This window comes from Enoplosus armatus, chromosome 15 (genome assembly GCF_043641665.1).
Source record: "Enoplosus armatus isolate fEnoArm2 chromosome 15, fEnoArm2.hap1, whole genome shotgun sequence".
Taxonomy (NCBI): Eukaryota; Metazoa; Chordata; class Actinopteri; order Centrarchiformes; family Enoplosidae; genus Enoplosus; species Enoplosus armatus.
The window spans coordinates 22,927,985-22,945,480 of NC_092194.1; the positions used below are offsets into that span (position 1 = coordinate 22,927,985).

General features: G+C 43.8%; 2 protein-coding genes across 3 annotated transcripts in view; one reads left to right on the plus strand and one right to left on the minus strand.

The window, feature by feature from the left end:
* The window catches only part of sec23a (Sec23 homolog A, coat complex II component), a 31,440-nt gene that overhangs the window by 1,323 nt on the left and 12,621 nt on the right, over positions 1 to 17,496 (plus strand). Inside the window, exons 2-13 of one of the 2 annotated variants that reach the window (XM_070920202.1) lie at positions 117 to 386; positions 502 to 559; positions 1,043 to 1,129; positions 2,162 to 2,398; positions 2,973 to 3,049; positions 5,417 to 5,422; positions 9,698 to 9,842; positions 9,923 to 10,081; positions 10,219 to 10,334; positions 11,151 to 11,274; positions 11,755 to 11,835; positions 12,623 to 12,712. In XM_070920202.1, the coding sequence (XP_070776303.1) occupies positions 166 to 386; positions 502 to 559; positions 1,043 to 1,129; positions 2,162 to 2,398; positions 2,973 to 3,049; positions 5,417 to 5,422; positions 9,698 to 9,842; positions 9,923 to 10,081; positions 10,219 to 10,334; positions 11,151 to 11,274; positions 11,755 to 11,835; positions 12,623 to 12,712 (1,401 nt within the window). In that variant the 5' untranslated portion in view covers positions 117 to 165. The remainder of the gene's footprint in view (positions 1 to 116; positions 387 to 501; positions 560 to 1,042; positions 1,130 to 2,161; positions 2,399 to 2,972; positions 3,050 to 5,416; positions 5,423 to 9,697; positions 9,843 to 9,922; positions 10,082 to 10,218; positions 10,335 to 11,150; positions 11,275 to 11,754; positions 11,836 to 12,622; positions 12,713 to 17,496) is intronic. The other variant, XM_070920201.1, reaches the window with a different exon arrangement.
* LOC139298199 (adenosine receptor A3) lies at positions 14,063 to 17,011 on the minus strand. The gene is made up of 3 exons (XM_070921111.1): positions 16,315 to 17,011; positions 14,415 to 14,568; positions 14,063 to 14,255 (listed from the first exon to the last, which is right to left on the minus strand). The coding sequence occupies exons 1-3, from the start codon at positions 17,009 to 17,011 to the stop codon at positions 14,063 to 14,065; spliced, it is 1,044 nt and encodes a 347-aa protein (XP_070777212.1).

Genomic DNA, 17,496 nt, shown 5'->3' on the forward strand with positions numbered 1-17,496 from the left:
TGGAACTGTAGTATAATTAGTAGTACTGCAGTTTTGTTAGTGGTACTGCAGCATAGTTAGTTGTACTGCAGTACAATTAGTGGTACTGCATAACACTGATGTTGTCTCCCCCCCAGCTTTTACCTGACAGTGTGTCCGACCCCCCCCCCGTCTCCCTGTGTTGCCATGGCGACCTTCCCAGAGTACATCGCTCAGAACGAGGAGCGTGACGGCGTGCGGTTCAGCTGGAACGTTTGGCCGTCCAGCCGGCTGGAGGCAACCCGGATGGTGGTGCCGGTGGCGTCTCTGTTCACCCCGCTGAGGGAACGACCCGACCTGCCACCGATCCAGTACGAACCGGTTCTCTGCAGCAGGGCTACCTGCCGGGCTGTGCTCAACCCGCTGTGGTACGCATCACTGCACACCTGGGTGATGTCTTAGACAGGGGTCAGAGGTCACAGCATGCACAGGCAGACAGGTAGTGTAGCACCAGTCTAACGTCCACCTGTGTGTGTGTTTCAGCCAGGTGGACTACAGAGCCAAACTGTGGGCCTGTAACTTCTGCTACCAGAGGAACCAGGTACAGTATAAACACACATATTTACTTCTAGACTTGTGAGGATATACAGACCCACAACTTATTCTAACTTTTACAACATTGTGACTTTTAAATTACAACCAAATGTTGTTACGTCGTTTGTGTTTTTCATACAATTACAAATTATTTTTGTAATATTATAATGTTTTGTAGAAATTATGACCTCTGCTCTTGTAGAATTAGTTTTATTTTCCTAATACTGTTTTCTAAAGAAAATGAACTTAACCTCATTATGACATTTTACTCATCAAATTCCGCATGTATTTTTGTGTTATTATAAAGTAATACTTTATCCACATCTCATTATATTATATTTTGACTTTATTCTTGAAACCTCATGTTTTTCTCTAACTGTGGCCCCAACATTCACTGACTACACCTGTGATGTGTTACAGTACAGGTACAACACCTCTCACACACACACACACACACACACACACACAGTGAGCATTTGCTCTGTTTCAGTTTCCTCCATCTTACGCTGGAATCTCTGAGGTGAATCAACCGGCCGAGCTGCTGCCACAGTTCTCCACCATCGAGTACGTGGTCCAGGTGAGACTGACAGACAGGTACAGGTACAGACAGACAGAATGACAGACTTACAGACAGACAGGTAGACTGACAGACAGGTACAGACAGACTTACAGACAGAGAAGTACAGACCGACTTACAGATAGGTACAGACAGACTTACAGACAGACAGACAGGTACACACAGATTTACAGACAGACAGGTAGACAGACAGACTTGCAGACAGACAGGTAGACAGACAGACATACTTACAGACAGACAAACAGGTACACACAGACAGATGGACAGGTACTGAAAGACAGGTACAGACAGACAGACGGGTACAGAATGATAGACAGACAGACAGACGGGTACAGAATGATAGACAGACAGAAAGACAGGTACAGACAGACAGACTGACACACATGCACAGACAGACAGGTAGACAGACAGACAGACTGACAGACAGGTACAGACGGACTGACATACAAGTTCAGACAGACAGACAGGTACAGACAGACAGACAAAACAGAATGACAGACTGACATACAAGTTCAGACAAACAGAGGTAGGCAGACAGACAGACTTACAGACAGACAGGTAGACAGACAGACAGGTACAGACAGACTTACAGACAGAGAAGTACAGACCGACTTACAGATAGGTACAGACAGACTTACAGACAGGTACACACAGATTTACAGACAGACCGGTAGACAGACAGACTTGCAGACAGACAGGTAGACAGACAGACAGGTATAGACAGACAGACATACTTACAGACAGACAAACAGGTACACACAGACAGATGGACAGGTACTGAAAGACAGGTACAGACAGACAGCCGGGTACAGAATGATAGACAGACAGAAAGACAGGTACAGACAGACAGACTGACACACATGCACAGACAGACAGGTAGACAGACAGACAGGTAGACAGACAGACAGGTACTGACAGGCAGACTTACAGATAGACAAGTACAAACAGACAGACAGACAGGTAATCAGACTTACAGACAGGCAGGCAGACCATATTTTCTGACAGAAAACCTGATGTGGTCTCTGTCCTCAGCGGGGTCCTCAGATGCCACTGGTCTTCCTGTACGTGGTGGACACCTGTATGGAGGACGAGGACCTGCAGGCTCTGAAGGAGTCTCTACAGATGTCCCTGTCTCTGCTGCCTCCCACTGCACTGGTGGGACTCATCACCTTTGGCCGGATGGTTCAGGTTCATGAGCTCGGCTGTGAGGGGATCTCCAAGAGCTATGTCTTCAGGGGGACAAAGGACCTGAACGCTAAGCAGCTACAGGTATCTAACTCAGCCAGCACACTGTAAGTAGTCCTGCAGGTAGCTACTAGTGCTCACTAACACTAAAACTTATCTGGGTCTGGGTTGCGGTGGCAGCAGGCTAACCTAAGTACCCCAGACGTGTCGCGTCCTCCAGCTCCTCTTGTTCACAGGCCTGATGGGTTATATAATCCCTCCAATGTGGTCTGTGCGTCTCCATGACTGCTAGAGTGCCCCCCCCCAGTTGACCTTACCTCCATCTGACCCTCACTGGTGAACAAGACCCTGAGATACCTCCCTACTTTACCTGCTGCCTGATTGACAACACCTTGAAGTGGTCGGCCCCCAAGACCCCATGTCATTCCTTTTGAGCTGAGCATGCCTGTACCTGGTGGGTGTAGACCTGGCCACCTCCCAGGTCTGGCTCCAGGGAGGGTCCAGGTCTTCCTAATCCAGGGGAGGTAGCTTGGTCTTTACGTTGCTGCTTCAGAAGTGCTCTAGTGTTGCAGGTAGCTAACAGTGCTAACTAACACTGTAACTTGTACTGTTGGTAGTTAACAGTTTAACCAGTTGTGAATTGTTTGTGACTTTGCAGGAGATGCTCGGTCTGACCAAACCTTCAGCCACTCAGGGACGAGGTCCTCAAACTGCCCCGCAGCCTCTGTCCAACAGGTAAAAACACACACACACACACACACACACACAGCACTGGTCAAAACGCCCTCAGGTTAACAAAAAGTGTGAACTAGAAGACGTTGGGAACAGAATATGAGTCATATGAAGTTTCACTATTAAGAAATGTGATTTTAGTGGAACTTTCTAGCTGTAGTCCTGTAAGAGTCCTTAATCAAGATCATATATTGTTTACTGCTAGTCTGGCCAGACGTATGGAAAACATTTATTTATTTATTTCATTTAGATCAGACAGGTTCTACAAGAACGTTGCATGTGATGCAACCTATAATAGGAGCAATAGTGGAAAAGGCATATTGACTCTGTCAGACGGGACTTTTTATATCAAGTGTTGGAGACGTTTCTCCAAACCATCCAGGCTCTTTATAATAAACATCAGGCTCAATTAATGGGAAACTCTCGACCTCGATCACACAAGAACGTGGCTGTTGATGGGGGTCCAGCGAGTCCTTTTCTCTTTGCCATGTTTTTGGAGCCTCTGAGCCAATGGATGAAACAAAATGAAAATATAAAAGGTATAGACATCTGAATTTATTGAAAGGATAGCATCTAGTTTAGACATGGAGGGGGAGTATAGACAATGTTCTGATACACCTATCAAAACCTCCTACATCCTTCACTGCAGTTCTCTTACAGATTCTGGTCCATTATCTGGCCGTGAATTAAATGGATGAAAAACACAGGTTCTCACTTTTAATTAGAGCTGCCCTATAATTAATAGCCACCAGAGGAAGATATGAGTATCACTGAGTCAATCTACCACAAGACTTCAGTCAACTAAAATCCATCAATTACGATCCGTTACTCAAAATCTGATATTGGAAGATGGAGACGCATTGCCTCAGGTTGCGTTGAGGTGATTAAAATGAAAAGGTTACTGAATGTGTACCAGCCAGTGGAGGTCACAGACAAAGATTCCATGGAAGGGAATAAAGTGGTTTCGAGATATATTCGTTAAAGGCAGAGACGAGGAGCAGATACAGAACGTCGCAGTTTCCCAAAGTTAAGTGAGGGGTAGCTCTCCCCTGTTTAAAGAGCCAAACAAATGTTGAATCTGCAGCAAGATGGAGGGTTGAACAGAACAACAGATGGGCTTTCTATAACAAACTAAGAAAGCACCGTAGAGAGGAGAGTCATTCCTGCAGCACACCTGGACACAACACCTGTCACTGACACTCTCCATCATACTCAGTTCAGCTCCCAGCAGAAATACACTGAAATGGCATCGTGAGATCTCTATCCAGTAAGACTTTCATCTTAAATGATTATATGTTTTGAACAGAATCTTGGTTTCAAACTAACGATCACAGCCAGCCTGTTGAACTGAGTGCTCCTCACTGTGGTTCAGGGTCAGGGCTCGTGGTGGAGGCCTAGTGAGCTTCTTAGCTGTGAATCTCCTGTTGATACAGTGTCACTCTGCTCCTTTAATGTAAAGTTCTGCACGTTGTTTGATAGTCAAAGCCCATCAGGTCCCTCACCAATAATCTGGTGTCACTTCCATCTGCTTGTCTTCACTAAATATTGTTGCACCTCTTCAGGTCTAGACCTCAGAAAGAAAGCAGCCTTGGATAGATAATAATACATGTTCACAGCTGGGGATGTAGGAAAGAGAGAACTAATCTGGTCTACAGGTACATTATGATATTGTGACAGAGTTATTATTACACTATAACAATATGCTGAAGGATTTGTGTTTAACTGATGAAGTGGAGTCAATTAGAGCCTCTATTACCCCAATGCCACTTACTCTGATGTCCTTCACCCACAACAAGATAGTTTGAACCAGTGTTATCCCATGACTTATTATATAAGTAATGGAATCTGTCCGTTTTTAACATTTCTTGTCGAATCGTTGTGTCTCTGATTATTTTAAAACTTCTTGTGTGAACCCACTGCTAAGAAAACCTGGGCTGGATCCCTCCCTCAAACCATAGACTCATTTCCAAGTTACCTTTTTATAGCAAACAATTTAGAAAAAATAGTGTTCAAGCAATTTCTCCCTTCACTGGAAAATAACAACCTTTTTGAAACGTTTCAGTCGGGTTTCTGGAGGTATCACAGCACTGAGACTGCCTTGCTCATGGTTTAATGGCTGCTAGGGGGGACTAATAATAATCTTTGAAGCAGTGGGTGTTGAGCAGGACTGTGGGGGCAGCAGGTGACTGCAGTCATAGATCCTGACTGCAGCTCCGGAGACAGAAAGACCAGCAGAAACATACATTTTTATATATATATGTGTGTGTGTATATGTATACAGCGGGGGAAATAAGTATTGAACGTGTCAACATCTTTCTCAGTAAATATATATATATTCTGATGGGGCTATTGACATGAAATTTTCACCAGATGTCGGTAACAACCCAAGTAATCCACACATACAAAGAAATCAAAACAAATAAGTCCATAAATTAAGTTATGTGTAATAAAGTGGAATGACACAGGGAAAAAGTATTGAACACGCTTGCTGAAATGTATTTAATACTTAGTAGAAAAGCCTTTGTTGGTAATGACAGCTTCAAGACGCCTCCTGTATGAAGAAACTAGTCACATGCATTGCTCAGGTGTGATTTTTGCCCATTCTTCCACACAAACTGTCTTCAAATCTTGAAGGTTTTGGGGGCCTCTTCTATGAACTCTGATGCGAAGGTCTTGAGAGAGCTCATTGCTTTTATCCATCATGAGATGCTTCTTGTGTGACACCTTGGTAATGAGAAACCTTTTTATAGGCCATCAATTAGGATTAAACCAGCTGATATTAATTTGCACTGATGGGGCAGGATTGCTTCCTAAATACTGACAGATTTCAGCTGGTTTCTTGGCTTCCCATGCCTTTTTGCACCTTCTTTTCTTTATGTGTTCAATATATAGTCATTCCACTTTATTACACATAACTTAATTTATGGACATATATGTTTTGATTTCTTTGTATGTGTGGATTACTTGGGTTGTTACTGACATCTGGTGAAAATTTAATGTCAATAGCCCCATCAGAAATATATTTACTGAGAAAAATGTTGATGCGTTCAATACTTATTTCCCCCGCTGTATATGTATATATGTATATATACAGTGCTGTGAAAAAGTATTTGCCCCCTTCCTGATTTCTTTGCATATTTGTCACACTTAAATGTTTCAGATCATCAAACAAATTTTAATATTAGACAAAGATAATCCGAGTAAATACAAAAAACAGTTTTTAAATGATGATTTCATTTTGTTAAGGGAAAAAAGCTATCCAAACCTACCTGGCCCTATGTGAAAAAGTAATTGCCCCCTAGACCTAATAACTGGTTGTGCCACCCTTGGCGGCAACAACTGCAATCAAGCGTTTGCGATAACTGGCAATGAGTCTTTTACATCACTGTGGAGGAATTTTGGCCCGCTCTTCTTTGCAGAATTGTTTTAATTCAGCCACATTGGAGGGTTTTCGAGCATGAACGGCCTGTTTAAGGTCATGCCACAGCATCTCAATTGGATTTAAGTCCGGACTTTGACTAGGCCACTCCAAAACCTTCATTTTGTTTATTTTAAGCCATTCAGAGGTGGACTTGCTGGTGTGTTTCGGATCATTGTCCTGCTGCATAACCCAAGTGCGCTTGAGCTTGAGGTCTCGAACTGATGGCCGGACATTCTCCTTCAGGATTTTCTGGTAGAGAGCAGAATTCATGGTTCCATCAATTACGGCAAGTCGTGCAGGTCCTGAAGCAGCAAAGCAGCCCCAGACCATCACACTACCACCACCATGTTTGACTGTTGGTATGATGTTCTTTTTATGAAATGCTGTGTTAGTTTTACGCCAGATGTAACGGGACGCACACCTTCCAAAAAGTTCAACTTTTGTCTCGTCAGTCCACAGAATATTTTCCCAAAAGTCTTGGGGATCATCAAGATGTTTTTTGGCAAATGTGAGACGAGCCTGTTCTTTTTGGTCAGCAGTGGTTTTCGCCTTAGAGCTCTCCCATGGATGCCATTTCTGCCCAGTCTCTTTCTTATTGTTGAATCATGGACACTGACCTTAACTGAGGCAAGTGAGGCCTGCAGTTCTTTAGATGTTGTTCTTGGTTCTTTTGTGACCTCCTGGATGAGTCGTCGATGCGCTCTTGGAGTAATTTTGGTAGGCCGGCCACCCCTGGGAAGGTTCACCACTGTTCCAAGTTTTCTCCATTTGTGGATAATGGCTCTCACCGTGGTTCACTGGAGTCCCAAAGCCTTAGAAATTGCTTTGTAACACTTTCCAGACTGATAGATGTCAATGACTTTGTTTCTCATCTGTTCTTGAATTTCTTTAGACCTCGCCATGATGTTTTGCTTTTTGAGATCTTTCAGCCTGCTCCATTTTGTCAGACAGGTTCTATTTAAGTGATTTCTTGATTCAACAGGTCTGGCAGTAATCAGGCCCGAGTGTAGCTAGTGAAATTGAACTCAGCTTTCCAAAAAATGTGGTTAATCACAGTTAATTCATGATTTAACAAGGGGGGGCAATTACTTTTTCACATATGGCCAGGTAGGTTTGGATAGCTTTTTTCCCTTAATAAATGAAATCATCATTTAAAAACTGCATTTTGTATTTACTCGGGTTATCTTTGTCTAATATTAAAATTTGTTTGATGATCTGAAACATTTAAGTGTGACAAATATGCAAAGAAATCAGGAAGGGGGCAAATACTTTTTCACAGCACTGTATATATATGTATAAGGGTAAAAATGGAGGGATGTATGGATATACGGCTGTGTGTATATATGTGTTGATGTACAGTGCATCCAGAAAGTATTCATACCGCTTCACTTTTTCCACATTTTGTTATCTTACAGCCTTATTCCAAAATGGATTAAATTCTTTTTTTTCCCCTCAAAATTCTACACACAATACCCCATAATGACAAAGTGAAAAATGTTTTTTAGACAATTTTGCAAATTTATTAAAAATAAAACACTCAAATATCGCATGTACATAAGTATTCACACCCTTTACTATGAAACTCAAAATTAAGCTCAGGTGCATCCTTTTTCCACTGATCATCCTTGAAATGTTTCTACAACTTGATTGGAGTCCACCTGTGGTAAATTCAATTGATTGGACATGATTTGGAAAGGCACACACCTGTCCTCTATATAAGGTCCCACAGTTGACAGTGCATGTCAGAGCACAAACCAAGCCATGAAGTCAAAGGAATTGTCTGTAGACCTCTGAGACAGGATTGTATCGAGGCACAGATCTGGGGAAGGGTTCAGAAAAGTTTTTGCAGCATTGAAGGTCCCAAAGAGCACAGTGGTCTCCATCATTCGTAAATGGAAGAAGTTTGGAACCACCAGGACTCTTCCTAGAGCTGGCCGCCCGGCCAAAATGAGCAATCGGGGGGGAAGGGCCTTGGTCAGGGAGGTGACCAAGAACCCGATGCTCACTCTGACAGAGCTCCAGCGTTCCTCTGTGGAGATGGGAGAACCTTCCAGAAGGACAACCATCTCTGCAGCACTCCACCACTCAGGCCTTTATGGTAGAGTGGCCAGACGGAAGCCCCTCCTCAGTACAAAGCACATGACAGCCCGCTTGGAGTTTGCCAATAGGCACCTGAAGGACACTCACACCATGAGAAACAAAATTCTCTGGTCTGATGAAACCAAGATTGAACTCTTTGGCCTGAATGTCAAGCGTCATGTCTGGAGGAAACCAGGCACCGCTCATCACCAGGCCAATACCATCCCTACAGTGAAGCATGGTGGTGGCAGCATCAGGCTGTGGGGATGTTATTCAGCCGCAGGAACTGGGAGACCAGTCAGGATCGAGGGAAAGATGAATGCAGAAAAGTACAGAGAGATCCTTGACGAAAACCTGCTCCAGAGCGCTCTGGACCTCAGACTGGGGCGAAGGTTCACGTTCCAACAGGACAACCACCCTAAGCACACAGCCGAGATGACAAAGGAGTGGCTTCGGGACAAGTCTCTGAATGTCCTTGAGTGGCCCAGCCAGAGCTGGACTTGAACCCCATTGAACATCTCTGGAAAGACCTGAAAATAGCTGTGCACCGACGCTCCCCATCCAACCTCATCGAGCTTGAGAGGATGTGCAAAGAAGAATGGGAGAAACTCCCCAAATCCAGGTGTGCCAAGCTTGTAGCATCATAGAAGAAGACTGGAGGCTGTAATCGCTGCCAAAGGTGCTTCAACAAAGTATTGAGTAAAGGGTGTGAATACTTATGTACATGCGATATTTGAGTGTTTTATTTTTAATACATTTGCAAAATTGTCTAAAAAAACATTTTTCACTTTGTCATTATGGAGTATTCTGTGTAGAATTTTGAGAGAAAAAAATTATTGAATCCATTTTGGAATAAGGCTGTAACATAACAAAATGTGGAAAAAGTGAAGCGGTATGAATACTTTCCGGATGCACTGTATATACAGAATCTTTAAGGCAGTCCGTATTTTAGCATTTTCAGAATAGCTTTTATGTTTAAAAAAAAAAAGAAAAATGTTTAAAATACGATCAAGTGTTTGATTGATCTCTATAGAGAAGTACAGAAAGAAGAAGAAGAGAAAAGAGAAAAAAAAGAAATCAGTAGTCAGTAGTCAGAATCAACCAACATGTTATAATTTCAGCATCACGTGTGTTCTTGGCTTTTACTTCAGGTTCCTGCAGCCGGTGCAGAAGATCGACATGAATCTGACTGACCTGTTGGGGGAGCTGCAGCGAGACCCCTGGCCCGTCACTCAGGGAAAGAGACCGCTGCGCTCGCTGGGTGTCGCCATGTCTATCGCTGTCGGCCTGCTGGAGGTGAGATGTGCCGCAGTTTTAGATCAGCAGTGTTCAGGTTTCAGCATCATGTCACACAGAGTCTGTGTTTTTACCCAAAGTGCACCTTCCCGAACACGGGTGCTCGGATCATGACGTTCATTGGCGGCCCAGCGACGCAGGGTCCTGGCATGGTGGTGGGAGACGAACTGAAGACCCCCATCAGGTCCTGGCATGACCTTGAGAAGGACAACGCCAAGTTCATGAAGAAAGCCACCAAGGTGAGTGAGATCTACAGAAATCTGTTGTAAGAATAATACTGACTGATAATATTTATAGACTGTGGGGGGGAGATATCGACTTCATAACTGTGTGTGTGTGTGTGTGTGTGTGTGTGTGTGTGTGTTTGTGTGTGTAGCACTATGAGTCTTTAGCTAACAGAGCGTCCACTAACGGTCACATCATCGACATCTACGCCTGTGCTCTCGATCAGACCGGCCTGCTGGAGATGAAGTGCTGCGCTAACTACACTGGGTACACACACACACACACACACACACACGTTCAACTGCTCTTCAGTAACCAGGTTACAGCTGTCTTTCTACAGTTAGCTGATTTCTAAAACATTGTGTTAAGAAGAAATCTGGTTTCTGTAATCAGATCAGAGAAACCTGATTTCAGCTTGATAGATTTCTAATCGTCTTTCTTCATGTGACAGTTACTGTTGATCGGGAGGATAGAAGAAGCGATCATTACATGTAGAGGTGCGTCGTCAGTCTGCTCCGACTGATTCAACAAACCAAATGTTTAAAATCAGGAAGCAGCATCTTCTCTCACCACCACAAGTAAAATAATCCAGCCAGGCTTCCAGATTCAGGTCGGGCAGAAATCAGACGACTGACCTACTGTGTGTAAACAGATTTACAGTTTCCAGGTTACTACAGCACATCCGATGCCAGAAACCATTAAATTATCTTTCACACAAACATAACCAAGAAGGTTCAAAAGCACAAAAGGAAACTGACCTGTAAATATATTCCCTCTAAAATGAGGTTTGGAGGGAAGATGCCATTGTCCCCTAACCCCCAGACCTGTGATAGTACCCACAAGGTCACTCAATTCTACCTTGCTTCTTTCGTTTTTTGTCACTGAAACACTTCCTGTAGATGTTTCACAAACGCCCTCCAGGTAAGGGGAGGAATTATGTCTTTTGAGCTGCTGACAGGCTTTTAATGTGAAACATTGTTGCACGGAGTGTTGAATTATTGAATTATATTCCTCTGGTTAACAGAGGAAAAGATTTGGTTGTGTGATGTAACTCTGTGTATTTGTATTTCTTGGTCTCTCCAGAGGGTACATGGTGATGGCAGACTCCTTCAACACATCTCTGTTTAAACAAACCTTCCAGAGAGTTTTCACCAAAGACGTCCAGGGATCCTTCAAGATGGCCTTTGCCGCCACACTGGAGGTCAAGGTACGAACCTACAGCTGACTGTTGTCAGGTCAGCTGATCAGAGTCAGTATGTGTCACCAGAGAAGATAAATTTGAGCTCATTTAGAAACAGTTTGTCCCCCAGAGGGCACTGTCAGGTTGATTTATACACTTTAAACTGTCCCACTACAGATCTGAGTCACTATTCTTTTGAGGATCCTCATCAAACAAGTGAAAATGAGAATTAAATGTCAGTATTGGTCCTGGTCTCAAAAATCCAGTATTGGCCCCACCCCCAGGCCCCCTGTAGACAGAGACCACGCCCCTGGGTCACCTGCAGACAGAGACCACGCCCCGAGGCCACTGCAGACAGAGTCTACGCCCCTGGGTCACCTGTAGACAGAGGCCCTGCCCTCGGCTGCAGACAGAGGCCCTGTCCCGGGTCACCTGCTGACAGAGACTACACCCCCTGGTCACCTGTCTCCCAGATGAATAAAGTCAGTGTTGTGTGTTTTGTTTCAGACCTCCAGAGAGATCAAAGTGTCAGGAGCAATCGGACCCTGTGTGTCTCTGAACGCTAAAGGACCCTGTGTCTCTGAGAACGTACGTAACACACACAGCTGACCTTTGACCTGACGGAAATCCTCCTGTTGTCTGTCCTCTGTCTCACTTTAATCTCTGTGTGTTTGATTTGAAAGAGCTTTTAATTATAACTGGATAATTAACAGTCAGATGTGACTGACCAGCTGTTACCAATGAATATAACGCCAAATTTGAATCATCATGATTATAAGGAGAACAACAACAGCTGCCTTATTTTATCTGATTCTGTTCACGTAGAAACAAAATAATAATGTTTTGCACAATCATAAATACAGGCTGTTGTTTTTTTCTTATTTTTCTTAGATTGTTCCATCCTATCATTCATCCAGTACAGAGACAGGTCCAGGATATGGTTAGCCCAGCTTAGCATAAAGACTGGAAGCAGGGGGCAAATGTTAGCCTAGCTCCATCAAAAGAGAAAAGATGTTGATTTACATGATATTTGTTTGTTTTTTTTAACAGATGTAGAAATAGAAATGTAAAAATTAGTGATTTAGCAATAGTTAACATCCTGTTCTCAATATTTTTTTCCATTGTGCTAACAGGTTAACTTGTAGTTCACTTTATTATACTGTACTGTAGTAAACTGTATTGTACTATAGTACACAGTATTATACTGTAATACACTGTTACATACTGTACTGTATTATACTGTACTGTAGCACGCTGTATTGTACTATAGTACACAGTATTATACTGTATTATACTGTACCATAGAGTATTATACAGTATAACACTGTAGTACATTGTACTGTACAGTAACATACTGCATGTGTGTGTGGTACAGGAGATCGGGACGGGAGGAACATGTCAGTGGAAGATCTGTGGTTTGGATCCAACAACCACACTGGCTCTTTACTTCGAGGTGGTCAACCAGGTACGAACACCTGACCTCTGACCATTAGATGGTCTGAGATCAGTCTGAAACTGCTGATTGATGTTATCAGAATAACAAAACAAAAGCACAAACTCAGGTCACAGACATTTCCATTGAGGTTGATTTTGTGGCTGTAGAAATGCAACCAAAACACAGATGATAGCTGCAGTCACAGGTGAGTTATTGTTGAACAGTAGGGAAAACCTGTTTCCAACCCCACTCAGGTGACTTTTACTTTATGTATGCTTTGTGCATCAGGGGTTCTTGAAGATTTACTGATCGAGTAGAAGATCCTGAAAATGGACTGCCACACAAGAAAAGAAACAAGCACTTTTAGACAGTCTATATCCATTAATAGTATTTATTATTATTATGTTATTGCTTATTATACAACCAGAGCTCCGACTCTTTGGATATGACGAAGTCAGAGACACGCTGTTTCTCCTGAAGCACTCTTCTCCTTACATGTTAAATCAGCTCAACTCTCAGCTGTGAGAAGAAGTTTTTATACAGAATCACACAGAACCACATTTCAAAGTGGTGTCCTGAAAAATGTTAAGCTTCCAGTTTCAGTGTTTCAGCAACAGTCTGCAGCCATAGCAGCACTCCCGTCAGCCGGTGAGAGTCATTACTGATGGATAAACAGGAAGACAGTAAGATCCTGATCAGATATATAATCCCTCCAGTGTCCTCTGGGTCTCTCCTGGGGTCTCCTCCCAGTTTGTGCAGAAAACGTCCACACAAAGGCATCCAGCAGGATCCTAATCAGATGCTGATCCACTTCAACTTGAACTCAGTACAGCTGAGGCTGATGGGATTTCAGTGTTTAGTTTTAGAGGTATCCTGCCAAGTGAAAACTTGACCTGATGATGGGGTTCGAGGAAAGGCAGAGGATCCTCTGGGGACCATGAATGTCTGTAATCAATTTTATGGCAAACCAGCCAATAGCAAACAAAGCGTTTGTCTGACCGTCTTACAGTGTCTGAAACCCCCTTTCCGAAACTGAAATATATGGGGGGGGGGGCTACTTTCTGAATTCAACAGTCACACCTGCTTTATGCAGAGATTGGCCAGGTGTGTGGAGGGGAGAGTAAGCAGGATTTGAACCTGAAAGCTGGGGGTAAACATCATCCACTGACCGTCGTCATCCATCAACTCAGCTGGATTCCAAGCTCTGAATGTGATGGAGGAGGAATGTCTTCAAATCATATGAACTGAAGTGGAGGGCTGAACTACATTTCCCACAGTGCAGTGTGACTGTCATAGGCCAGTCTGATGACCTGTTTGTCTCTGCAAATACAGCAGGTGTTTCTGACTTTGGACTGAATGATGATGTCGGGATTGTGTTGATCACGGTGGTGTTGGTGTTTTTGGTGATGACGGTGGACGTGTTGCTGCCGTAGTCATTGTTGTTGTGCTGATGGGATTGGCTGTGTCCAGGTGGAGGGCGGAGCTCTGGGGGTGGGTCTCCAGAGGTGTCCCAGAACATGCACACATCTGAATAAACTTGTTGATGCTCCGACGCACCCCTTCCCTGTACCTGCTGGAGACGCAGGAACAGACAGACAAATAGACAGAATTTCCTTATCATCATTATTATGTTTTATTGCTGTTTCACAACTAATCTGACATTTATATAAGGGGCTATATCCTACAAGGTGTACATTCATGATTGGCTTTGCCTTTGTGGAATCCTACTTACGTCTGCGTCATACAGGTGATCCAGGGGTTGAGGGCAGCACTGCTCAGAACCAGCCAGGCGGAGAGGGCAGAGGTCACAGCAGGACTCTGTTGACCACTAAATGTCTCGTACAGACACACTGAGATGTAGGGCAGCCAGCACACCAGCAAGCACACTGGGAAACAGACAGGAAATTGTCAACACATAACCAGGAATACATGACCACCTCAAAACCAACCAAAAACTGGCAGTTCACCAGCAGAGGTCTGAGGTCTAGTTGTAGAGGACCGGCAACTAGCTTCAGAGGTCTGGCGACTAGCTTCAGAGGTCTGGCGACTAGCTTCAGAGGTCTGGGGAGTAGCTTCAGGTCTGGCGTCTAGCTTCAGAGGTCTCAGGAGTAGTTGCAGAGATCAGGTGACTAGCTGCAGAGATATGGGGACTAGTAGTAGAGTAGATTTAGAGACGTCCAATAGTCAGAATATAAACCTATAATCTGGTTAATGTGTCGTCCACTGTCTGCAGGCTGCTGTGATGACCTTTGACCCTCTCTGTCTTTATGACACTGTGTGTCGCCATAATTAGAGTAATGACAGTGAGTCACAAAGGTAAACATAGAAGCTGATCCTGAGACAAACAGAGTGACTCTCAGTTGTCTGCTTTCTGCTCTGCTTTATCTCAGACATTCCTCTCAGCTCTTGTTGTCAAGGCAACATGTACATATGATTCTACTGTTTGTTTTGAGTTTTATGAGTACATGAGTTCTTTCCACACATGAAGCAGCTGTCCTTTCTATGATGCTTGCAGATTGACAATTCATACATCTTAGTCTTGACGGATCATATTTACGTATAAACTCCTGTCCTCTGCAATTAGAGAGTTGTCAAGTTACTGTAAATTCATAGATAAAAGCTGGTGTTCAAATAAAGACAATATCTACAAGTAATAGCTACAAACAAATAAAGGCTAGTCCCTTTTTTATTTTTTTTTTAAACATTGACAGGGTTACAGTTCATGACAGATTTGACAGATGAAAAAGCTAATGGCAATACAAAACAGGAATGCACAAACACAATGCACTGAAAAATAAAACATCCGTTATCATTCACAAACAATCAGGTCCTAAGTAAGTTGTAAAAGGACTCCTGAGTTCTGCTCTAGACCAGGGGGGGAATTATAGGGGCGTCAGCGGGAATGTAGTGTTGTCCAAGTACTGAGAGCACTATTCAAGTCTGATAGTGATTTGCACGATAATACTATAGGGACCACTTGAAATGGATATAATAAGCATGGTAGAACATTTATTTTAAATAGGTGTGCCCTCCCCAGTAATGACAAAGGGAGACTGGACCAACGGGCAATATGCTGGATTAAAGGAGTAAAATTGGCCGTATATACAGTATATCAGGTAGGCAAGTCCCTTTTTTTAAATTTTGAGGGGGTGGGGGTGGGGTGCCTTTTAATTCAATTCAATTCAATTAAATGTTATTTATATAGCGCCAAATCACAACAAAAGTCATCTCATGACACTTTACAAATAGAGCAGGTCTAGACCGACTCTTTATAATATTGTTAAAGAGACCCAACAGTTTCTACCATGAGCAAGCACTTTGGAGACAATGGCAAGGAAAAACTTCCTCCTGTTCTCTAATGTCTCACAGGATAAACGTACAGCCAGGGCCGTAACCAGGATTTTAGAAATACTAATGTCATAAGTTCACCACCCTTTTTTTTTAGACTAATTTTCCTAAAATTCTGACAGCCTTACATATGTGGGATCTTTTGAGACTCTGTGATCTCTACTAGAATTGAAAACAAAGATTTAAAAGAAAATTCTGTTGGTTTGAACAGAGTTCGGACAAACAGTGCAAATTTATAAAGACAGGAGCTGGCTGGTAGGACGAATCAGTGTGGAGCAACTCACCTGAGGTTGTGACCATCACGATGGAACTCCTCAGGTAATTGTTGGCAGGAACGTAGTAGCAGTGCAGCTCATTGCACATAAATGTTCCCCTCCTGGCCTGTTTCCTGGCCACGTAGACGATATACCCATATAGAGAGCACATAGTGAGGATCGGCGCCACGATGCCCGCCAACATCCACAACACCACAAAGTATCTGTTGTCAGGGGTGAAGCTCAGGCAGCAGAGGAAGCGCGACTCGCTGTAGACGTAGCTGCCGAACCCCAGCAGGGGCAGGACGGCGTTCACCAGGCAGAACAACCAGACCAGGACCAGCACCACCCGGCTCCGCCCGGCCGTCCAGATGCTGCTGTAGCTGAGGGCGAAGCAGATCTCAGTGAATTTATCGATGGTGACCCAGGTGAGTGAATGGATAGAGGAGGTCTGCAGAAGGAGGAAGATAAAGCCGCTGCCCTGACAGGAGGCGCCCTCACTGGGGCAGCAGGAGGGCCAGGCCAGGCTGTTGTAGGCTCCGAAGGGGATGGTGGAGAGTCCGAGGGCCAGGTCGCTGAGGCTGAAGCTCAGGGTGAGGCCCAGTGTGTCGGTCCGGAGCTCCTTGTTGAGGAGGAGCACCAGCAAGAGGAGGAGGTTCCCACAGATGGAGGCGACACCTGACAGAACCATCAGAGTGGCATACAACGTCCTCAGAGCATCTGCCATCTTCAGACAGACTCACAGGACAGGAAGTACATCAACAGTTACAAGTTACATCACAGATCTAGGAACTAGGATATTGAGGATTAAAGTGAAGAATGTTTGGGGACAGTTGTTTAATTGACAGGTCGTCACACCTCAGCTTCCTCCTGTTTTGCCTAAGTTGGTTTTCTGGATCCAGGACGATGCCAATCTTTGCAGTTTATTCACTCAACCGATTAATTCATTTGTTCTATTAAACGTCTGAAGTCTGTGAATATTCTCAGCCATCCAGGTCCCATGGTATATTCCCATGGTATATCTAAGCAGGATGTCAGAAAACAGTAAGAAATGCCTATCACATTTCCCAGAACCCAAAAAACTATCAACTTATTGATTAATCATCCCCAGAAACCTGACACTGACACCTCCAAACCTCTTCTATGTTGTTCTTCAGTCTGAGATCCAGACCTGAACAGAAGTCTCGCATATAAACAGACTGTAAATCCAGA

Excerpts from the sequence above, each read along its gene's own strand:
- LOC139298199 (XM_070921111.1), bottom strand. The coding sequence starts at position 17,011 with ATGGCAGATGCTCTGAGGACGTTGTATGCCACTCTGATGGTTCTGTCA. Across the intron at positions 14,569-16,314 it reads CGTGATGGTCACAACCTCAG|TGTGCTTGCTGGTGTGCTGG; the intron begins GTGAGTTGCTCC and ends TCTGTTTCCCAG. Across the intron at positions 14,256-14,414 it reads ATCACCTGTATGACGCAGAC|CAGGTACAGGGAAGGGGTGC; the intron begins GTAAGTAGGATT and ends CTGCGTCTCCAG.